The sequence below is a fragment of the Panulirus ornatus genome, chromosome 13 (assembly GCF_036320965.1).
Source record: "Panulirus ornatus isolate Po-2019 chromosome 13, ASM3632096v1, whole genome shotgun sequence".
NCBI lineage: Eukaryota > Metazoa > Arthropoda > Malacostraca > Decapoda > Palinuridae > Panulirus > Panulirus ornatus.
This window is the reverse complement of record NC_092236.1, coordinates 4,435,534-4,460,378: the sequence shown is the minus strand read 5'-3', so window position 1 is coordinate 4,460,378 and position 24,845 is coordinate 4,435,534. Positions and strand designations below refer to the sequence as shown.

General features: G+C 47.0%; 1 protein-coding gene across 4 annotated transcripts in view; it reads right to left on the bottom strand.

Moving 5' to 3' along the window:
* Positions 1 to 457: 457 nt before the first annotated feature.
* The window catches only part of LOC139752682 (uncharacterized), a 128,747-nt gene continuing 104,359 nt past the window's right edge, over positions 458 to 24,845 (bottom strand). For 2 of the 4 annotated variants that reach the window (XM_071668469.1, XM_071668471.1), the window contains 8 exons: positions 11,025 to 11,562; positions 6,774 to 9,909; positions 5,989 to 6,218; positions 5,608 to 5,865; positions 4,497 to 5,139; positions 3,913 to 4,051; positions 2,778 to 2,943; positions 458 to 2,418 (listed from right to left, as the gene is read on the bottom strand). In XM_071668469.1, the coding sequence (XP_071524570.1) occupies positions 2,281 to 2,418; positions 2,778 to 2,943; positions 3,913 to 4,051; positions 4,497 to 5,139; positions 5,608 to 5,865; positions 5,989 to 6,218; positions 6,774 to 9,909; positions 11,025 to 11,141 (4,827 nt within the window). In that variant the 5' untranslated portion in view covers positions 11,142 to 11,562 and the 3' untranslated portion in view covers positions 458 to 2,280. Of the gene's footprint in view, positions 2,419 to 2,777; positions 2,944 to 3,912; positions 4,052 to 4,496; positions 5,140 to 5,607; positions 5,866 to 5,988; positions 6,219 to 6,773; positions 9,910 to 11,024; positions 11,563 to 21,901; positions 21,957 to 24,845 lie in introns of all 4 variants that reach the window. The other 2 variants (XM_071668470.1, XM_071668472.1) reach the window with 2 other exon arrangements.

The following is a 24,845-nucleotide window of genomic DNA, read 5'->3' as shown; positions in this document are numbered from 1 at the left end:
TTATAAATTCATTTCGTGGATGATATTTTGGTTGACGTCTGTGGAACGTAAGCCTGACTCATGTACAGTACCTGACTCATGGTACAGTACCTGACTCATGGTACACCTCGTGACTCATGGTCCACCTCGTGACTCATGGTACAGTACCTGACTCATGGTCCACCTCGTGACTCATGGTACAGTACCTGACTCATGGTCCACCTCGTGACTCATGGTACAGTACCTGACTCATGGTACAGTACCTGACTCATGGTACAGTACCTGACTCGTGGTCCACCTCGTGACTCATGGTACAGTACCTGACTCATGGTCCACCTCGTGACTCATGGTACAGTACCTGACTCATGGTACAGTACCTGACTCATGGTACAGTACCTGACTCATGGTCCACCTCGTGACTCATGGTACAGTACCTGACTCATGGAACAGAGGGAGAGTGGCTAGACAAAGGGAAACATCTCAAATATACTTTATTTTGTTAATAACATTTGAAGCAACTTATGAAGATCGGTTTAATACAAAATTATTATGTACAATGGAAATATACAAAATCCTGCAGAAACAATAGGACTCTAGAGAATAACAAGGACAATATCCCACTAGGGAATAACAGACGAAATGGTGAGCAGATCCCTATTGCAATCTACAGAGTATGGTTGATATGTTCAAAAAATCTTTCACTGGCGTCTTGTTCAGTTCATCTTTTGTCTGGACACCAGAGCTACTACTACTCTCCCCAGCGTTTCTCCTAGTGGAGGTCTCACTCTGAACCCTGGTTGGCTAGTGATTAGAATATCATCTTCAACATGATTAGACCACAGGTTAAATCAGGTTTAAATACACTGTCATTAACGTCTTTAGGAAGTTGTTTTGTCATATTACAAATGTCAGAATTATGCCTAAAGCCCTGATGCTCTTTCTTACACCTTATGGGATTTGTTTCTGAAATATTTGTTTAACATTCGAGTGCAAAGCAGCGATCTGGTGCTAGCAGACAAGTGTTTAGAGTTAGACCTCCAAATATAAGCCCATTTTCAGTGGGACTCCAAACATAAATCCATTTTCTGTGAACTATAAATAAACCTATTTTCTGTGGTCCTCCAATCATAAACCCATTTTTGGAGCCATTAATAAACCCATTTTTTTTGTGATGAACTCCAAAAATAAAACCCCAATATGTATGGAACTCCAATCCCATTTACTGTGAGCAACAAACCCATACAATTGAGTCCTCTTAAGGTAGTAACAAAGACAGATTCTTTCGGTTAACCTTAAACACTATAGACATATCCGAACTAAAGATAAACGTACATAGAGAATCGTATCGTACATGGGAGGATCCTATGACTGAGCACTGAGCGCGTTCAGACCTCCACCATAGCACTGTCAAGGAGGATTAACTTAAGAAAAATTGTTTAGTTCACCGGAACGTTTATAATAGTGCGTTATATCTTACGTTACGAGCATTTCTGTATAGCCTGTGGTCACAATAATTTCCCAAGGGTCACATGCAAGTAGGAGACTATAGATAACTCTCTTATATGAAGTCGTAGATATGTATCTTTTCATAAATACATATATGCATATATAAGCATACACAAAGAAAGATAAACATACGAAAACATTCACGTGGGTGTAAGCAAACACATATATACATACGCACACATTTAATTGATTGCGCCTTCACGAATACACACACACACACACACACACACACACACACACACACACACACACACACACACACACACAGGTGTATGTACATCTACATATACAGTACACACATAACATACAGACGTTAAATGACCAGAGATATCCTCTCTGTCTATCTCCCTCTTAGAACGGAAGCGTTAAAGCTCAAAACCTTCAGTATGTCGCTTTATATCTGGTAAACACAAGTTCTACTCTTGTATAAAGCCATTTATGGGTAACTTAATGCAACATAACACAAAATGTACCCGAAATATAGTCACCATGTTTAATTTTTGCTAATTTCTATACACAGCACCTTCTACGATCGCCTTAACAAACTCGCTGTTTATTTTTGGCACACTGAATCCATTTCTGTGTATCTAATACCTACCATCCACAAGATATACTTTATGTAAACTCATTTTCAGAGCAATTCAACATAAGCGAACTTATGCTTTAGTTCCTGTTAAATTACTCTGACTTGATAGCGTTTTCTTTGATATAGATAAAATTATTCATTTTCTAGTTTTTAGCATACACTAAACTAAATTTGTTGCACATACAATATTGTCGCTTATGTGTACAAAATTAGTTCACCGGTAAAATCTTGGTTGGAGGAGGAGGACTGAAGGATACCGGTCTGTAGCCCTTGACAGGATTGTAGGGAGTCAGAATACTGTGAGCAAACCGCGCTGGGCTGCTGTCGACAGGTGGGTAGCCACTCATCTGTGAGGAAGACAATCTTGTTAGGAACTTCGAACAAACTTAAGTAACATCAAAGCTTAAATATAACCTTAGACTTAATCACTATGTAGCACTAAACCTGTTACACCATCTCCAAGTTTAAGAATTCATGATATTACTGAATCTGTGTTTCCCCAGAGTAAATGTTTTGTTGACATCAGTTGGTCAATACATAATCTAAATCCAAACTTGAATGTCCTTTTTCTGGCCCTGCTTTAGCTGTAGCATAGAGGTCAGCCATGTTTATATGGCCTGCCTTAGATGTGGCTGAGGGAAATCAAGGGGGTGTGTACTGGTCCTACCTTAGCAGTAGCTAAGGGAGATCAAGGAGGTGTACTGACCCTGCTATAGTTATGACTGAGGGAAGCGTCGGCAGAGTGACTTGGGGTCTGGGTGTGGTTGCGTGCTGTAGAAGACGAGGAACAGGAGCCAGTCTCTAGCAGATCAGCGGAGGCGCTGCGATAGACACCACTGCTGCCCACCGACCTCCGATCTTCACTCGAGTGCCTATGAAGGTCATATCCGAATTCTATTAGTTTCTTGCAATATCAAATTCCTCGTCCTATGAGAATCTCAGACATCACATTGGTTTCAATTCTAGAAATCGATTACTTTAATGTGATCAGTCAATCAACCCGATGGTTTTCGGTTCCATTATTTCTATACCGGAATTAATGGAAAGATTGTATTTTAGTAAGGAAGTTTTTGTGATGTCATACCAAAACATCCTCTCACATCCCTAACATGTCCACACTAAAGATGTATTAGGTGTGTGATTTTAACTTGAACAGTTTACAATCTGCTCTTGTTATTTATCCTTCGTCTGATAAAGGGAATGAAATGTATCTTATGTTTACATTTGATTGCACCGAAGTTTTATTGTGTCTATTAAGATGGCACGAGTTAATACAGTAGTAAGTTCAAGTATTGGGATATACTCGAAATACATTGTTCTTTCCACAGACATCAAACGAAATTAAACCACCAGATACGCATCAGTCAGATAAAGCTGATGCGTTTCCAAGTGTTGACAGAAGACTACATTTGTAGGTCAACTTGTATCACCAGATTAATCATGATTCGCACACCTCGCATATGTACAGTTGAATGAATGCAAATCTACTTTACTAAGTTTATGTAAATGTACAGTGAGTTACATGATTGGAATCTTTATTTTCCCATTAAGCAAAAGTTTTGAACTCGTGAACATTAATTAAATAGTTTCTCCTGCCTATGAAGGGAGTTGATTTAGTTTATCACTCTCGTGTTTTTATGCTTACGTAAAGAAAAATCCTGGCCATGTTGTGTTAGTATTATGTACACTGTCATGATCCTTGAAGACCTTGTGTAAGTGCAGCCCCTGGTGATACAAATCTCTCTGCTAAAGCTCCCACCATAATATTACAACAAGAGTCTTCATGACCAGACATGGTGACACTAGTGGTTTAGCCAGTCACCATCCCCCACTGCACTCACTTCGAGTGTCTGTCACTCTCTTCGCCGCGCTTCACCTTGATCGACACCACGTTGGGGCCGATCACCTGAGCATTGCCGTGGCAGAAGTCTCGCCTGTAGTTGCTGGAGCTCTTACTGGGGCTGATGGGCGCGGGTGGACCTGAGGGTGGGAGAGAAGAGTTAATATAAGCGGCGGAGACAACAGGACGGTGCATGATAACACTAGGGACTGAGTCTGTAAGGAGAAAGACCAGAAAAAAACATGATGAGGACTGATGGGGATTCGAGGCAAAGAGAAGAGGCGATAATGCAGAGGAAAGTTGACCAAACCAATCCGAGAAGGGAAAAACCAGCACGTTTCACAGTAACAGATTCCAGTGAGGACTGAATAAAGTCGTTCATCAATGGAGGTTTTGTTCTTAAGATTTTTAATGACAGTGCTCTCAAGTTAGAAAAATTATATATGCTACAAATAGGATCAGTTTGGCTTTACGTACAAGACCTCACATACCTACTGAATGACTGTGTTCATATCATGCGAGTTAAACCGGACTAGAAATGATTAGATCAAATCTCTTAAGGCATGAAGCTGTTGGAGAACTTACTGCTGGAGGTTAAGATGGGTGGAGAGTGTGAGTGACGGAAGAAGCGTGAGGGACTCCGGTACTCTCGGTATTCCCGCCTCTCCTGGCGCAACTCTGGAAGTTCTTGCACCAGTCGACGGCTGTCTGGGGACTGTGACCGGCGTTGGTCATCCTTAAGATGGTGTCTATTGTGTTTCTGATGATGGTAACTGTCCTCGTGCCGGTGGTGGTGGTGGTAACTGTGGCGATGTTGTGAGCGATGTAGTTCAAATTCAGCAGCGTCATCAGGGTGGCCATATACAGGCTTCCGCTGGCTCTCGTCTTTACCAGTGGGGCTGTCTCGGAGGAGAGGGTTGTCGCCATTACGTTTCCTGGAGGCAGCGATGATCTCAGCTCGGAAGTCTTGTTTCAGCTGCTCGTTGTGCTCAGTGCTGTTTTTCCGTGATGAGGTACCAGAGCTACCGCTGTAGTCGTCGCTTATCTTTCTTGGAGATGAGGCTGGGGCCCCGTCCGGCTCCTGTCTTGGAGCAGAGGTGAGCGTGGTGGAGGAGGTGGAGGAGCGACTCTCCTTGCGACCCTTCACCCAGCTCTTGAGCCCAGAGAGGAGGCCGGATGAAGTTTCGGTTGGTAATTCAGGAGGAAGAGAGGTGAAGGAAGGGTACACCTGTCCACGTAATATAAAATATCATTAGTAAATGGCACACTGTATCCTCATTACACCATATAACATTTTCCAGTTTACACAAAAAAATTGAAGTCTGTAATTAACCAATTTTCAACCACTTCATATAATTGATTAGATCAGTTTAGAAATAAGTTCACCCTTCGCTTATATGAGAACTTCAGTCTTATTTCTAGCAGTACAGAAGATAATTCACGTGATATATTTTGGTCCATTCCAAATGGTCTACCAATCTAGAAACCAGAGACGAAAAAGGTAAGGGACATTCCCAGGGCCACGAGCGAGAGGAAGAGTACATGGGGACGTTGGGGGAGTGAGAGAAGGGGACATTCCTCAATTTGGGGACTGAGGGAAGGGAGGTAGGGAAATTTCTGAGTTTGGGGAGGAAGGGTGGGGAGAAGGGGACATTCCTGAGGTTGGGGGACTGAGAGAGGGGAGTTGGGGACATACCTGTGGTGGAGGGGAGCGAGGTAGGGGAGGTGGCTGGGACGAAGCCTGGCTCGACACCTCGTTCTGCTCTGAGGAGTAGGACGAGGGGGCGTGGTCGTCGCTGGAGTAAGAGTGGTTGTGGCTGTCTCTGTTGGTGAGTTGCTGCTGCTGCTGCTGCTGCTGCTGTGGCTGCTGCTGCTGCTGCATGTGGAACAGCTTTAGTTGCTGTTTGACCTTCTTCTTCTCTCTTTCTCTCTTCCTCTGGAACTCTTCTTCCACCTGGTGAAATGTGGGACATTATCATCTTGTCTTACCTTACATTAGGGAATATCAGGCCGTAGTTGCGTCTTTGTTTCATTACATTAAATTTCTGGTCAGCCACAACACAAGAGGTCGACTTACTTTCTTCATGGCCTCCATTTCCTTCAGCCTCAGCTTTTCCTTCTCGGCGACTTCCCTGGCTAACTTCTCCTCCAGTTTCTTCTTCTCTAATATCCTGACGGTGCTCTGGTAGGAGAACTTCTTACCCTTGGCCTTCCTGGAGGAGGCCAGGCCAGCATGAGAAGAGGAGAACGTGGTTGGGAGAGAGGTGGGCCCGTTGTAACTCTCTGGCAGTGCTGGGTCCTCGTCGCCTGTAATAGTAACACCAGTGTGATGAAGTCAGTGACGTCTACACTAACCTAACTCACACAACGTGTTGCCAGCTACACGTGTCAAGATACCTTACCAGCCCTTGGGCTACGCTCGATGTTGCGATTCATGAAACACATTTTCAAGGTGTCATTCTTTAATCTGTAAACATGGTTTTGCATCAAAAATTTCTGTTAGGATTTTTCTCTCAGAAATCAAGTCTGAACTAATATATGTCATATTTTAAAAGACCGTCTAAATAAATGGAAATTTTCTTGTACATACGTACAAATGCATTTTCATGATAGCTACTTTAAAAGTTATTCGTTTGCATGAATATCTGTGAGCAAGCTACGTAATAGAATCATGAACAAAATCTAGTTTGGGCTGCCTTCGAAGTGGAGTAAACATAAGGATTTTAAAGTTGCTGTCTCATCTAGGACTCAACATAATTCTACCATCATTACCATCCTCACGCGTCGCGTTGACTGTAGTCATGTATATCATGTAGTAAATCACACCTCACTAGACCACAACAGGTCAGGCCGGGTACTCACCTGAGGGAGGCTTGCGTTCGTGCTCAGGTGTCAGGGTTCGGATGGAGTGTGGGAGGCTCTGTCGGAAATCATGGTGGCGCGAGGTGCTGTGATGACGGCGCTCGCATTCGTCCTCGCTGCCGCCTTCCCCACGGCTCATCCTGCGGGAGTTGTACTCGGGAAGGTACATGATGTGCCCTGCGCTGCCGTACTGCAGGTAAGACGGAGTGCGGGAGCGCGAGTCGTCTTGTGGATTGTCGCCTCCTCCGTTGCCCAAACGAGACTCTGATCTGCTTCTGGCATTCTTCGAACTCGAGAGGTTACTGCCGGTCTCTTGTTCCTCACAGGTGTTGAGGGAGTTGGGAATAGAACGGGACATGGACCAGTTGTCTCGCCAGTTCGAGTCGTCGACTTGAAGCCGGGTTTGTGGTTCGTTGACTGGTCTGTTCTGAGGGTAATCTTCCGCCACTGGACTCTTGCGACCCAGTCCAGTGATGGCACCTGAGACAGAGCGCTTCAGTTTACGGAGGCTGTTGAACTTTTGAGGAAGTATATCAGCCCCATTTCGCTTCATACGCCTCGCCCAGTGATCTCTCTTATCCGGCGAGACAAGCTCCGAAACTGTCTCTGTTTCAGTCGGAGATTCGGGTTCAGTTTCAGGCTCGAGCGCTAGTTCCTGTGACTTGGGGAACATATTGGATCGTGACGTGAGTTTAGGTGGTGTGGAAAGTCCCTGTGGAAGGTCGGTTTGCTCGCCGTTGCTATCGAGACTATTGTCATCAAGGTCTTGAGCGGGTGTCCACGTCCGTCGAACCTCGGGCCGTCCAGAAGCAACTGGTGAGGACGCTGCCAGGGGTCCAGACGAGCTCTTGGTCTTTTCAGTGGGCATCAGAGGTTCGAACTCGTGAGTAGGTCCAGGACTCCCAGCGTCTCCGGAGATGCCTGAGTCAGCAGACTTCTCACCAGAGCCTCGAGGTGGAGCTGTGGGTCGGGTGAATCGTTGTATTCTCGCCTCACAGACCGCCTCTGGCTCCTCACTACTTCGTGTTTCGTCGAGGGTTTCTGGCTGTCTGCTGACACGCTCGAGGCTGAGGGAGCGCCACGCTGCATTCGGACTAAATCGAGGAATTTCAAGCTGGCGACGCGGGAGTGTCGGTCTCAAGTTCATGCACAGCTCACCCTCTACTCTAACATCGTGCTCACTGTCCAGGTAAAGGCTGCCTGAGTTCTGTCTCGAATGGTAACCTCCGTCCTCGCGTCGGGATGACCCGCTGGCTCCACTCTCGCCATCTGGACGGTTCAACTTGTGCCGCTCAATTGCCACCGCGAACTCTTCTACATCTCTGGACAGCTTGTGATGATCATTATGACCTGAGGCGTTACGACTGTCAGGCTCATCAACAGCTTTGTGCTGAGACGCAACTCCCTTTTGATTCTCCTTGCGAGTGCTGCGGCTGCGGCTTCTCTCACCCCGCTCCAGGGTGCGGCATTTGTATTCCACAGTCTGGCCGATGATGTGGACTTCTTCACGATTTCTTTTCTTGGCCGCTTCTTCCTGGTTCTTGATTTTGTGAAGGCCTGTGTTAGTCTCGCCTCGAGGTTCACGGGACACCTCTGGCTCCATGCCGAAGAAGAAGGTCTTGGGTTGTGACTCACTGTGGTCGAGGACCATGTCACTTCGACTGGATGGTCTCGAGCTGGGCTTGGACGATCGTCTCTCACTCTCTCTGTTCCTCCGTGTCAGAGTGGATGGTTTGGGTTCCTCCTCTGTCGAAGTCTTCCTCAGATTCTTCACAGTATGAATGAGCTCTGCTTGAAGATTGGCGGAGATTTTCCTTCTCTGAGTTTGTTCTTCAACTTTATCCCATTCGTCAATATTCTTATCGCTTCCCTTCTTTTTCTGCTTGAGTAGCTCTGCTTCAGCCTTGTCCCACTCGTCTATGTCGCGTTTCTCTCCTTCCTCAGGAATGAGCTCGTGATGAGACCCACTCGATGACGAGCGGCGGTGTGAGCAGTTGTCCCGGTAAGAGTCGAGTCGCGAGGTGCGTCTACTGGAAGATGGGGTCGAGTTATCACGTCCATCTCCCGTCCAGTGTTTTCGTTCCTCGACCTTCCGCTCTAGAGTGCTCATCCTGCGATGGCTTTTTTGTTGGTCTCTTTCTATTGTACTGCTTCTCCTGGAATCTCTAGCTGACCTCCTGGAGTCTCGCTCTATGGTGCTGCTTCGCCTCGAGTCAACCTCTTGGGAAACTGAGCGTCTGGAGTCCCTCTCAAGAGTTGCCCACAGTCGCTGTTCCTGAGGCTGGTGGAGATGAGTCAAGCTGGCAGACGCGACTGGGACTATAGGAGACACGGGGGAACGGCGAAGCTCGTGCTGTAAGCAGTCCAGACTCCTGGCACGCTCGCGAAGCTCGTCCCTAGGAGAACAACGAGCTGGCGAAGCTGTGATTCGTCTGTCCTCGCTAGCTGCTCGTACTCTTTCTTGTTCTTCCCCTGAACTCCGTTGCTCGTCCCCTGTACTCGGTCGACGAGACTCGTTCTTCTTCCGGAAGAGGCCAATTTTACGAGCTTTTGGCTTCTGGGGTTCTGGGCTGACAGCCATATGTCTGTCTGGCTGTGGAGCAAAGTGGACGCCTGAGGGAGTGGGGCTCTGGCTGTGGGTAGACCTAGCGGTCACATCACCCATCGAGTGACATCTCTCGGCGCCTCGGGGAAGCGAATGCGAATTGTGCATTCCTGCCAGAGGGATTGGAGGTGCCTTGTGCTTCTTCTTTGACTTGATTTTGCCCTTCGTCGGCGACTGGCTGATGATAGTGTGAGGCGGTGGCGTCGGAATATCTTTAGGAGGAGACGGCCCTCTTAGATCTGGTTCGCTGGCATAGTTCTTCGATGGTGGACGACCAAACCTGAAGTCGTGCATGGTTGGCGGTCGCTCGTCGTGGAGATGCGGATAGTGAAGGGTAGTCATGGAGGCAGAGTGTGGCTGCTGGAGGACGTGATGCTGCTGTTGGTGGAGGGCGAAGGGCGGTGGGAAGGCTGGGTGGGGCGGGACGTGGAACTCCGACATCTTTCTGGCTGTGATGGTGCCCTTCGTCTGCAACACATGGCCGTTTTCTGTGGGGCGCAATCGCTGCCCAGGGATCCTCTGTGGCAAAACCTGAGGAAAACACCAACATTAGTAAACAATGTCCGCGAGGATGTGCGCGTCTCCAGGCGCTACGACCAACGAATCTTTTTCTTTCCAGAATTCAGCTCTCGTAACTGGCGCCCGCTCCCCACTATCTGACAGTGTCAAACCCTGACAGCAAATTGAATATCTTAAAGTTTTCTTTCTCTTCAGATCTCAAATGCAACAAGAGGATATAATTCCTTTTAAAAGTGGAAGTAAATAATCACTGTTGCGTTTATTACAGCGTCCATGTATGTCCATACTAGACCTTAGAGCGTATACAACAATGAACCCTAATTTCAGATGACCTTCATCACGGTCCCTTGATTTAGTGTGGGGTTTGGGTGGCGGAGGGGAGGAGGAAAGTCCCAACAAATTAAAGAGGGGAAGGACCACAAGCCACACTCCATAAGCTGGAGGATGAAGTTCATTGAAGACGGGAGATCAGACGACAGGAAATACATAAACATGAGAACGTCGCAGGGCGTCCTTGGTGAGTGTAATTAGTTCCAGGGACGAGGCTTGTTTGTTTGGAGATTTAACAGTGTCGCAAACTCTTACGTTAATTAAAAAAAAAAAGAAAAAAATAAGATTCTTAGATGTTCAGTAATAGATTAGCTTACAGTATATTCATGGCAACGACATATGGAACAACAGCTTAATTTTTATTTTGGTACTGGAAGTTTATCCTGAGTCGTCCTTTTGGGAGGCTCATGGCTCAAATGAGAGCAGTGATTTTGTGTTTACTGTCAACATGAGGACAGTGGACTTATCCTAGCTATGTGGACAGTGACACTAGTTCATCTCTCAACATGTAATCCCGTCCACACAACGAGCTGGTGGCTGCCTTATTAACTGGGTAACAGGATTGTTTATTCATTTACAGGGACCTGTGTGCTCGCGTCTCCTGAATTAGCAAATAACCAACAAGGACTTGAGTATTCAAAGCATTTACTGACAACTACTGTTTACCTTTAATGTATAAGTCTTTTAATGTATAAGTCTGTACCTGCATCGTCTAAAGGACACTGGAAGTCACTCATCCTACTTGAAAAAGAAAAAAAGATTATCTTTAATAACAATTTCTAAGACATTACTCTCACCTTCGTATCTGCTGTGGCGCCATATTTCTTGAGTCTTTTGTTTTCCCTCGGAAAACTCTGTGTCCAGGTGGCGGGAGGGTGGGTAAATCCCGCCTTGCTGCTGTTTTGGTTACCCATCCTGATGTCACGACTTACTGCGGCTCCTGATTGGCCAGAAGGTAGCGGGTGTGACTGCCGATTGGCTAAGAGGTAGTAGGGAATGTGACTGCTGATTGGCTAGCGATGGATGATGTCACCACTTGTACATCTGCTGACTGGCGAAGAAAGCTGCGGTACAGTGACGCTGATTGGCCAGGAAGTTCTCTTTTTTTTTTTTTTAATGGTTACCTCAAGAAGAATCGCGACGATTCGCCAGAGGATTTGCAGAGGACAGGAGTCATCGAAAAGGAGGTTGAAGTGGATGGCTTGATGTCACGGCGGTTTCACCCTCTTCTCGTTTTCTTCTTAGTTAGAGACCCGGTGGAAGAAAGAGGGAAGAGGTGTATGGCAGCCATGGTTGGCGACGGCCAGGGTCACATGGCGCCTCTTTGCTCTGAACCTGCCGAGAGAAAATGATACATTAGTACGACAAGAGAAACACGTAAACATCAAGAAAGAAAATGGAAGCATCCTGAACATCAAGAAAGAAAATGGAAGCATCCTGAACATCAAGAAAGAAAATGGAAGCATCCTGAACATCAAGAAAGAAAATGGAAGCATCCTGAACATCAAGAAAGAAAATGGAAGCATCCTGAACATCAAGAAAGAAAATGGAAGCATCCTAAACATCAAGAAAGAAAATGGAAGCATCCTAAGGTGAAGTACGTCACTGTGACCATCTCCTGAAGTGGAAAATTGGTATGATGCCGACAGCCGGTAGCGAATAGCGAGGGGCTACTTTGCCGACTGTGCTGAACATCCAAGGTTTGATCTTACATACAAGGGTTGTCACCTGACCATCAGAAGCATTCCACATACGTTCTGATTGGTTTAATTTTATGATAATTACGGTATTTCAACTCTTGGGATCTTGTCAACCATCAGGTGTAACCATAGAACCGATGTATGATTGTTACCTGATCCGTCTAAAAGCTGGAAGTTGTAAAAAAATATCCAAAGATTGTGATCACCATCTCTGTACGACATGGCATTGCCCATGACCTACACTCGTGGAGAACATCTTCTGCGTCAGTGGTGGGATACAAAATTTGGTGAACTGTTCATTTCCTCGTTAGGGTAATTATCTACCGTGAAACTACTCAGGTTAATGGTCGTTCGTTGACTCTATCAGAGGGGACAGTAAGCCGCCACGTCAGATAGGTCCCCAGTAGACAACGAACTGCCTGTCGTCCACTGTGCTTTGATAAATGGCTCGCTTACGTGAAGTGAAAGACTTCCACTACGTCTCAAGGCAAGGAGAGAAATCCTTGAGAGAAGCGGGGACAGAAGGAAATTCTCCTATACTGTTGCCACACGCGAGCGTCAACTGGTCAGCGGATGAGAAGGCGCCTCTCTCCCACAGACTCCTCATGTCAGACGCGGAAATGCCACAGACCAGGTGTCGAGCGCTGGACACCGTCCTCAAGATGGTGCTAAAAAGAATTGTATATATATTGCCTCCTACCTGTCCTGTTGTAGTCTATTTGCACACGAACAAAATGGTGCGTTCGTTGGCTGTTGTTTTTCTAAGTAATTAGCAATATCAATAATATCATTGATAATAGTAATGATAATGATGATAATGATAATAATGATAATAATAATCCAGCCACAAAAGGATGCGTCTAAAAACCCAAGACTTTTTTTTATCAAAACCACCAAAGGGGAATAAACCACAGGAGATGAGCAAAGACAGACGCATGCATGGTTTCACGGTGGTCGATTATCCCACACAAAGGCGCCAACACATCGCCTCAGTGGGATAGTGGGAGAAGGTAGTGATATATGGTGTATGGGTCATGAGCACTACTTGTAGGTAATGGCGAGAATACGTGTAGAAGATGATGGAAAATTGGTTTTTATTGTCTTATTGTTTTCGATGGTGTGTGTGTGTGTGTGTGGGGAGCGGAGGGGAAGGAACAATGGATGGAGGACGTAAGGGGTTATTACAACAGGTATATCATGTATAACGAGTCATTATTGTAGTTATAAGTGACACTTACACTCTCCGGACGCCATGGGTGTGATTAAGAGACGACTTATATGGTAGAGTGAGGAGGACAAGTCATAAGTCATATAACAACGAGGACCATCATCAGGTCGTCCCTGCAGCGTCGCCGGCGGGAGAGAAACCTGACGGAGGGTGACGGGAAAAAAACATAATAATGTAACGCCAGTTTATTTCCCAGCGGTGCGCGGCGGTGGTGGGGGGGGGGGGGTGTTTGACCCGGAAGGACTGCGCATGCGTCAAGTGTCCTAGAACGACTGCGCATGCGTAAGTTAGTCTCCTGTATACCGTGTGACGTCGAGGAGGACGAGTCTGGCGAAGGAGTCAGGACGACTATAAAGTTTCCTTTGTCCCCCGACGGACGACCTTGTGGGTCGTGCTGGGGACAGACTGGCTGGCTGGCTGGCTGGTGGCCTTGGGTCGACGGCGTCACCCTGGGTTATGGCTGGTCGGGTGGCTGGTCGGGCAGCACCCAGATGTTTCCTGGCCCGGGGCGTGGGTGGTTGGCAGGAGGGTGGGGCTGGCAACGCCTGCTGCTGCTCCATTAGCATATGATCACAGCTACAACCACCACTACCACAATCACCACCATCGCTACCACAATTACCATCATGGCTACCACCATCGCTACCACCATCACTACCACAATCACTACCACAATTACCATCATCGCTACCACCATCACTACCACCACGACTACCATCACTACCAAAACTACCACCATCACTGTCACCATCACTACCACCATCACTAGAACCACCATCACTACCACCATCACTACCACATAATAAAACTTCACCAGACGTTATGCAACTTACTGGAAGCCACAGTGAGTGATTTCAGAGAAAGAGGGAATCATACAACAGTCACAAGTCTGTTTAGGATAAAGATAAACAGTTTATGTAAAATTGAATTAATTATTCGTATATGAGTCTGATTGTCAGTATATGTACCTGTCAGTGTGAGCGTAATATATCATCCTTTACATAGATTCCTCAACAGTTGACCTAAGATTACGTGTGTTGCCCTACGCCTACGTAGCCCATGAATGCGACTCCCCATTCACCACCCACTACCCCATTAACCTCACCAGGTCCCCGGTGGAGGTGGCTGGTCAGGGAAGCAGTTGGGTGGGGTTGGGCATGGATGTTCCCAACCTCACTGCTGCCCCCCCCCCCCCCCTGCTCAAGTCTGAGGTTCACCCCTGACGCAAAGAACTTAACATGACGCAGGACGTCGCCTGTGTTCTGAAGTCGTCTCCGAACATCACCCAAGCGTCAAAGAATGCGATTCAGCGTCAGTGTTACGTTATGTAGGCCTACACGTCACATACCAATGCGACACAGCCGTAGGCGTCACGCTCCCATACCACGCAGCGATATGCGTCACACACACACACACACACACACACACACACACACACACACACACATCTATACGTCGCACACGCCCACACGTCGTACCCCACACACACACATGACACCTTCACACGTCACACACCCTCACACGTCACCCGCCCACGTCGTACCCCACACACATCACACCTTCACACGTCACACACCGCCACACGTCACCCGCCAGCCGGCCCGTGACGGCGCAAAGAGCTCGAGGCGCAGCTATACCTGGGACCCCACTAGTGGGCAACACGCGCCATTCACCTATAATCACGTCCTTTTCAGAAGCGTCTGGATCGTTCGTTACCCAGACCCTCAAGTGGGTAGGCCCGTCACCTGGCTTGCATCTCGCCATCTTTAAGTAAGCAGGTTTTTTTTTTTGAAGGTTCTCAAGATGATTCAAAGACCCTACGCGCTCTCACTCCCTGTATGGTCCTTGACACAGCGAGAACCTCGTGTACGTTCCTTACTGGCTCTTACTGAAGAATCTGTGGTGGTGTTGGTCCCTTTTTTTTTTTTTTTAGATCACTCCATTTTCTTCTCCGACTCGCTATCTCGTCGAATGCATTCGTGAGTTCCTATTTTGCACGATCCGAATCACAGGTTCGTGTCCGTTCGTAATGGGAGAGAACACTCCACCAGAAGTAAATCGATCATGTTGTGTCGTCCAGTCTGATCTGTTGGGGGTGACTTTCACCTTCTATCTGGTTAGGGTTTGTGAGAAGGAGTGACGATCGCTGGCGAACAACGAGGTGAAAGTCCCAGCATCCAGCGATCCTCTGAGGTACACACATACTTGGCCCAAAGTACTCCTCTCTCCCTCACTCCCCCTTCCCTCCGTCCCTCCCTTGCGTACCTCTCACAATCACTAGGGAGGGTGAGGGAGTGTCGCGCCTTTTGGATAGATATCCATCAGTCTAGTTTTCCCCTATATCCTCACGTCTGTAACTCAGTCGACACTATATCACGCTATACGACACTCTGCTATATAACGGTTTATATAGAGCCCAGCAGCCATCGTGGTTGGCAGTTTTTAGCTCGCATTCATGACTGATGGGCCGAATGTCACATCTGAACGGCAGACGCGATGCGAATACTCCCCCGCCAGTACAGGTCGTGGTGGTGACACCACGAGTATAAGAACGACTGGCGCCCGCCTTCAAGCGGCAGGAGGAAATCGAACGGTAGCGACACCTCAAGATGACAGCATCCGTAGACATTGGAGGATGAGAGCAACGCACCGTCGACCGGAAGGCTGAGTAAAAACGACTACCAGCAAAAACTAAGACGACAGTAGTCGACGACAGATATTCTTAGGCGTCTACCTTCTGAAGACTGACGAATTACATGTGACCAACCGTCGTGGGATTTCTTTCACTCGTTTTCTGCGAGGTTTCTGGTGAGCTTCGAGGGACCTGAATGCACCGTGTTATTAGCAAAACTCTCTAATGAGGACATGTGATCGGAATGTATATGTATATAGTCACTGAGCTGGCTGGATTAGTCTGGTTCCCCTGGTGGACGTACCATGTACCTACTGAGAGGGAGTCGAGTGTACCACAACCAGCCCGCCTCTTGGGTACGATCCTAGTGTTGAACGGTACGACCTTTGAGTATGACGGTACGATCCTTGGGTATGATGAAGTGACCTTTGACTTAACCTTTAAGGAGGTCAGAGGTCACGCTATTCTACCCAAGGATCGTGGCGTGGCACGCAAGAGGTCGAATTGGTACGGTATTGAAAAATAAACCATCCGTTTGGAACGCCATGGAAAGAATTTCTTCTCGCCATTTCATTCATGGGTTCCATTGATTTCCCCAGCTATGGGAAGATGCCAGTCACACTCCCCCCACGACCAAACTATGGTAGAAAAAAATAATGGCAATTGCGTTCGTCTGTAGAAGTAGGACTAATCAATGGTAACTACATTAAAGAAAATGTAATGAAGGTAAAATTCTCTTCTTTTCAGTATAAGTAGACATATTTCTGTCTAGGAATATTCAGATGTTATGAACATCTTTACGTTTCTTCATTATCACAAGATAAACGTATACATTTAAGGTAAAGGTTTTGATGATAAATTTGGTGCTTTGTCAGTGCACACATAAGCGTTCTTTTTGGGGTGGAGTGGTAGGTTGTGGTTGTAGGTGGTTATTTTGTTTCGTTCTGTCTGGCTCCACAACCCCTCACTGTTGTTTATGGAGACGCCAATTGTGTCCCGGAGGCGTTGCAACTCAGACTTTTAGACTAAATCATTTCTGAGGATATTCTATTTAAGACATTTTTCGTCATTTTCCTTATGCAATATTCCTTCATTCTCTCGATTCATTTTGTATCATATTGATCTTGACATCTAAATGGTCCAAGAATCATATGAAAATACAAAACTACAAACGTGACGTGAGTATGAAGAAGGAAACTGGACCAACGTCTCATTTCCCCTGCTCGGTCGCGCCAATGACGCAGGTGTAGCCAACGTTGCTCGTAAACCTCGTACCGCCGCCAACCTCATCATACCATTTGAATTTTTCTCCACAAACAGACAACCACTTCCGAGCTTTAAGCTAAAAGAAGAGCACTAGATTGCTGGAAATTTATCCATATATCTAAATCAACATATATCATTACTGTGTCTGCGCATTCGTGCCTGTTAGTACTCGTAACGTATCTAATGGGAAAGAGATTTGGCAACGATGTAAGCTCGCCAGCTGATCGCTTACTTCCTGTGGCGGCTGGCCACTTCCGAAGAGAATTTAGACCAGTGGATCTGTTCCATAATTTCGGTAAGACCCATTATCGAGAGCCCATCGGAACTGAGCCGTTATACTTTCTGCATGATTCTGTGGGGGTCTGATATAATTCAACCAGGTCAATGGACGAGGAGACAAATCATCGTTCTTAATGATATATCGGGTAAAAACCAGCTTACAGATAATCGTGATCAGTCTTAGATCACTAGGAGGATGTGTTCAGTATTTTTCTTTTATGTAACTACTTCATTATTGGTGTTTTTCGACACACATACTCATCGACTTTTGGAGGGAAAGCTTAGAACTTGATGTTTTAGATAAATCAGCGGCTATTTCTATATTCATCTGATAGATTTTGATGTGTAAAGTGGATCTGGTTTAGCCATTTCAGTATATCATTGTTCCCTTGAAACTGCTCCACATGAGGGCACAAATGACAGACTCACTACACTGAGGTTAGATCAAATTAGATCAATTTCCATTTGTCTTGAGTGATGGATAGGCTTTGGAAAATATATACCTTCCTCGAGCTTAAGCGACCGCTGCTCTGAAACTGTTAATAGGAAAACTGGTTTTTGGTCTAGTAAGCGACTCTGCCAAATATGGGTGAACGTACGCTTACACTCCTCCCACGCACACATGTATTGCACAACTTGCCTAAAAACACGGATACGTGTACTCTCTCTCTCTCTCTCTCTCTCTCTCTCTCTCTCTCTCTCTCTCTCTCTCTCTCTCTCTCTCTCTCTCTCTCTCTCTCTCTCTCTCTCTCAGAACATTTGAAGTCAGAACGTATCAATATCCATCACACACACACACACACACACACACACTTCACCTGTCAACATATGTCTGGATCGACTTCCTGTGTTTGCTTCACAAGGCGAGGCCCACTAGACATGTGTTCGTGCGCGGCTCCTGGCACAACCGCGCACGAACAGTTTCCCGCCTAATATGTTTGGCACAGCCGAGACCCGCTTCATAGTGCACACATCCTCCCCCCTTCCTCCTTCCCCAAGTCTGAGCCAAAGGTTCTGACACGTATATTTCAAGGAAGTAAAGTGTCTTTCGTATTTCTTTCATTCATGCGTACCAACCATCTTTGCAAACCTAGCTAGGAGGCGTGGAAAGACTCAGATATGAATTTGTCTTCCTTTTTCTGGGTGCGTTCAAGCTGAACGTTAATTATTTTCTTTTTTCTAGCCTGAAGCTGAACGTAATTTGACGTAACTAATCCGTCTTGGGCATTCGTGCGTCATGCCGTGTTTGGCCTATGCTTTCTAGTTCATCAGACAATTGATTCGATTCGCTGTATTCAAGCTCTGAAGCATGATGATTCGTTCGTATGAACCATCCCATTCAACACACCTTTGTATTCTTAATTCGTCAGAAAAATGAATCCAATCTACGTCTTCCAATTGCAACACAAGTCATTCCTGTTTTACATTAGTGTTAGTGACAGAATTACTTTGATCAGCGTGATTGAGATAGATGTAAAGCGATGTCATTTCGACACGCTTCAAATTTGGGATCCGCCTTTTCCTTCCCCATGGCTCATGTTCTAGTGAGAAATATATAAGAGGTGAATCTGTAGACGTTGACCTCCTGGGTCAGTGTCCGTTGACCTTGTATCATTCCATACGATGATGAAAAATTATAGTTATCCTAATGACTGATGCTAATGACTTGGATCATCAACACGTCACGGATTCGTCTTATTAGATTAGACTTCTTAAGCGTTTAGGGTCGACCTCCCTCCCAAAACAACCATTAACTCGGGTCTCAAACACCTCGTCAGAACTACTTCGTTGTAGCTCGTTACGTGCATGACGTGGAACTCCGTGAACCTGCGCTCTCCCAGTTCGTCACACGAACCTCGTTCGAAACTATGAACCGCTAGTTTTCCTTGACTTCTGTCTGTTGTTTCAGTGAGTCAGCAGATCTACATTGTCTCCAGCATGTGCCAAGGAGATACACATTTAACATTGATGTTATTTGTTCACATTCTTCTATTTTTTTTCTCCTTTTTTTTCCGACGGAGGGAATTGCTTCTAACAACGCCACACCGCAGTTACGAAAGAATGGCAAGGTGTTTATTTCTGGTCTCAAAAGTACAGTTCACAAATCGTGACATATAGAAAATGTATCGTGGCTTTATTAGGATGACTTGGGTATATTGCACTCCTGCAGCAGCCGTGGTAAAACGCTTGAGAACTATGGCCTGGTCTTGACCCGACTCCCTAGAGGTTATGAGACAAAGATCAGGCCACCTTACCCATAGGCGATGCTGTCGTGCTCAAAGGTCATAATATCGTCCTTGAGGGTCGTATTGTACACACACACACACACACACACACACACACACACACTGTGGCCAAGGCACTGGGTCCGCGAGGAAATTGGAGGAGGCAGAACTAGTAGGGAACGAGTGGTTCAGTGGTTCTCTCTCTCTCTCTCTCTCTCTCTCTCTCTCTCTCTCTCTCTCTCTCTCTCTCTCTCTCTCTCTCTCTCTCTCTCTCTCTCTCTCTCTAAAAACACACTCATGTAAAACTTACATGTATACATGAAGACAAAGCGACAGGCAATCATCAAGACAAAAAAACGATCAAGCAGCAAAAAACACAGACCTGGTCATAAACTTTATTCTTGTAAGACAGAAGATGGAGTATGATGCTGGTGGAATAGAAGAGAAAATGTGTGTTTTACAGGACGTGCAGCACCCACTAACCTTATTCTACCACCTATAACGTTTCCTGTGTTCATCTTCCCCTTCTCCTGAGTTCACTTACCCTGCCAACACTTCCTCACAAGCACCTAGTAAACTCACCTAACTCCCCCACCTACCCTGCACTAACTTCACCCACCCATGAGTACATGAGTACCTCCTCTGACTTCCCATAGATACTCCTATTTTCCTCACATGAGTCGACAGTCTTATGATGAGTAACGTGAGAGATTTCACGCTCAGGCGTGAGTAATTCGAGATATAAGATCGTCCCTTTATTCATCCTCATCCCTGTTGCCATAATTACATGAGCAGGATGAAGGATGAGTCAGGCCAGTGCGAGTGGATGAGGCGAGGATGAAAAACATTGATCCTCATATCTCACAGATGTGAGATAAGGCTCTACCCTTGGCCATATCACGAGGCCCTTACCTTTGACCCTACCCTTAGCCAGATCACAGGGCCTTACCCTTCGCCAGGTCACGGGGACCCTTACCTTTGGCTAGATCACGAGGCTTTACCCTGCCAGATGACGGGGCCTTAACCCTTGGCCAGAGCAAGTGACCTTTCCCTCGTCCAGATGACAAAGCCTTACCCTTGTCAGAGTCATGGGACCCTGTATACAAATCATGCGAACGAGAAATAAAAGAGAACAGGTCGACTGGAAGGCGATCACGAGCTTTGTAAGATGCGAGACTGAACTGGGGATATAAAGGATGGGATCTGAAGCCTGGGATATAGAGGATGGGATCTGAAGCCTGGGATATATAGGATGGGATCTGAAGCCTGGGATATAGAGGATGGGATCCGACACAAGTATTTGAGAAGAGAGTAAGTGATTTATGCATATTCTATGAGCCGAGGGTTTTCTTTTATGGGGTTTCCGCAGCCTTTAGTTTGCGCCACGCTCAGTCGCAGGGAAATGGTGGATCTTTTGGAGTGAGAGGTTCCCTGATGAGACTGTACTCCATTTCATCCATTGAAGGTGACTCTCTACTCGAAGGGTAACACCCCCAGTGCAGGCGGAGTCCGGTAACATCCTTGAGAAGCGATGAAATCCCGAAGGAAAGAAGAAGCTTTGAAATGATTCCCTTCCACAGGTCACGCCAGCGATACACACATACCAACCTGGAACACTAATGTCATCCTTTTTTTTTTGGAAAACGATTACCCTCATTTCTCGTTAGCTTCTAAGACTAATCTCATAAACCAAACTCATACTAAACTCCTAAAGAAAGATCGTTTCCCTAACTTTCACTCTCCCAGACGCCAGACATGTCTCTCTCTCACACACACACACACCTCCAACAAGATCTGGACTTCCCTGGATCTGGGTGGGAGCCGGTGTGGTGATGACGATGGACGAAGTCACACCAGCTCACACTGTTTACCAAGCAAACATTCCAGCGGGTGAAGGAAGAGAAAGCAGACGGCAATGTGTCGCGTCACCGAAGACTGAGACAAGACTCTCGTTGGTGTTCGACTATATTCTTTTCTTGTATCGGTGAGATTTTCTGTCAGATTTAAGATCCTTCGTTGTCTTTTGTCAGTTTGTGGTTCACTGTGGGTCTTCCTGGGCACATTTGTTTGTCAGATTCACACTGAAGGTCTTTCGTATTCTTTCGTGTCTCTCTTGTGATTGATGGCTTGTATGTCTTGGTATATGTCTTCAGTCTGTCACTTTACATGTTGGGTATTCATGTCTTGGAGAAGATGGTCATCTTTATTGCGGTATGTCAGTCAGGTAACTCTGAATTAGTCCCACTCCAATCCGTGTATATGCCTATTCATCTCTCTCTCTCTCTCTCTCTCTCTCTCTCTCTCTCTCTCTCTCTCTCTCTCTCTCTCTCTCTCTCTCTCTCACCTCAACAACCAGCGTGCTGGTCCTCTCACTCCCCAGCCAGCATGGAGGGGGGTCCCTGCAATAAACAAAGGCAGTCGTTAACAAGATGGTTCGTCACTCCACTTGCCGTGGCACACAACTCAAAGTAAACAATAACAGCTTAACAGCGATTCAAGATCCAGTCCCCATCATCTTGCTGTGAAATTACTGTACTTAGTGTCTGTGATTTGCATAATGTCATCCAATATGTCTGTCCATGACATAAAGATGGTCTTCATGGTCGTCGAGTATGTTGGTGTTCGTGGTGTCATGAGTGACGTCTTACTTCATGAGTCTAAAGACATTTCAACGTAAGCTGAAGATTCATATGATTCAAGGGGGCTCCATAACTAGTTAGGACTCGACTGTCAATTCCAGTGTTTCAGATCTATGACTCCTACACTCACGGAGGAGCTGGGGATGCTGGAGCACCCACGCGAGGCCCTGCTACTACAGCAGGACGTTTGGTTTGCCTTCATATCCTTAGCTTCATGACAGTAGCCAAGGCGTTCCATGCGGCAGGACAGGAACAGGTCCAAGCCACGAGTGGTGCATCTCCCGTCCGTCCACACCTACATCGTCGTCACCACCACCACCACCTTCCTCATTCCCGTCGTTCCAGGTTCCTCCTGCGTCGCCCCGAGCTCAGCCCCGTCAGGAATGTTTCCTGGGCCGGAGGGGGATGGCCGGGAGGGAGGGAGGCAGGGAGGGTGGTCGGGCCAGAAACAGGCCAGCCCGGCGCCCCCAGGGCTTGTCATGAGTGACGGGCCTCGCGTGACCTGCCTGCACACCCCCTCTGCCCCCTTATGTCCTGGGGCTCTCTCTCTCTCTCTCTCTCTCTCTCTCTCTCTCTCTCTCTCTCTCTCTCTCTCTCTCTCTCTGGTGCTCTGCGGTGCACCACAGACGACGTGTGTTCTCGACATGGGCGTGTATGTGTGTATATATCTGTCTGCCTGTGTGTGCACGGTATTCTTCTTATGCGCAGACACGATAAAAGACATGCGCAGACAGAGGAAGAGTACAACAGACACGACCCGGCATTTCCAGACGCCTGGAGAGGTGAGTCTGGCCTGATGTCCTACATCCGGCCGACCAGCTACTCCAAGACCCTCCTCCAGGACCTCCCTCAAGATGCTATCCTCCAAGACTCTCTCTCTCTCTCTCTCTCTCTCCTGCTGACCGACCTCATGTGACCTACAAGCGCCTCTCCCACCTGGCCAAGAGGGGAACTGAAGTCCCAAGGTGTGACCCACGACACTAGTGTGACCCAGGGCACCAGTGTGACCTAGGATCCTAGGCTGTAACCAAGGATGTCGTCAACTAGAACCCCAGGCTGTGACCTGAAATCCCTTGGTTATCTGTCTAAAAAAGACCATCCTCATCTACTCTCTACTTGTCTCAGAAGACCATCTATCTACGTTGGTCAACTATTCCCGGTAGTGTCTACATCACTCGCCTCTCTACAGTAAGTGCCCAGTCTCTAGTGACCACCTCCCATTATCGTCCACTTCTCCACAGCGGACGTCTGTATAGAGAGACAGACCACCTAATGTATACCCTCCTCCTTTACCCCCTGCTGTACGATCCAAGCAGTGAACAGTTTCAGTTCTCTCTGAACCCAGACCTCAGGCTGTGTTTGTTTACAAAGCACATTTTCTTTTCTTGTCTCTCTCCTGATCAAAATGGTTCTGTAATGGAGAGCGACCCCACACGAGCCGCAAGCCATGGCTCTCCTAAGAACCGACTATGGTTCGCTCCGCTGGACGAGAATAACCATTGTATCATCTTCATGTATGTAGGTCTGCCCCACATCCCGAAGCAGGCGTCTTCTCCTGCAGGAATCCGTTTCAACCAGTCTCAGAGAGGACGTGGGGGAACTATGTGTCAGATCATTCCCGTGCTATGTGGTCATCTGCTGAAGGATGTGGGGCAGCGTTGGTACGCCTCGACCTAGTTAGCGATGATCCATTGACTTCGACCACGCCACTGGCTGATGGAGTGTCCTGCAGGAAATCCAAGCCAGAGTCTCTCAAGGCTTTTGAAAATGACAGTCACAGCATCTACCATTGTATGATGGTATTGGTACTAGAGGCCTTGTGACCAGGACAGAACCATAGTGGTTCGTGGTGGTGTGTACTGGAGGCTCTAGGTGCTGGATAAAACTCCCAGTACACAGTACTTCAGGGTGGTGTACCGGACGCACACCAAAAGAGCGGTGTTGATTCTCCACTAACACACTGGTCTACAGTTGTGTACTGGAGGACTGACTGACTGACCCCAGCGTGTGCATGTGCAAGACAAATGTACTGACCGGCAGCATAAGGAGGAGGGAGTTGTACTAAGGACCGGGGAGCCACACTAGAGAGGAGGAGGAGGAGAAGAAGCTGCCCTAAGGGAAGTGTAGGTCGGGATGAGTAATCTCTGAACTATGTTGCACGAGCGTCCAGCGAGACTGGGAACCCACCCTTCATCCCCATGAAAGTAGCTTTCTCACCCTCCCTCCCCCCCCCGTCTCTCTCTCTCTCTCTCTCTCTCTCTCTCTCTCTCTCTCTCTCTCTCTCTCTCTCTCTCTCTCTCTCGGGCCAGGAATGGGAACACTCCGCACCCGCCCGAGCCACAGAGAGAGAATGCAAAAAAAAAAAAAACTGTATATTAAATATATTTGTGTAGCATAGCTTCAGGGTACGAGCCTGCCTACGGTGCTGCTGAGGTTGGTGGGCTGTGAAGATAACATCAACAACACACAGGACGATTCAACTGACAGAGACTCGTGGTTTCTTCAGTTATGTCAGGGAGTGCACTGAAACCTTGTGGTAAATGCATACGTGCGTATGTAGACACGTACCTCCTATGTTAGGCCAGAACTACGACGTGTTCTCTCATTTGGTCACAGTACTTCAGTAATAGAGAAGGTCCAGCGGAGGAT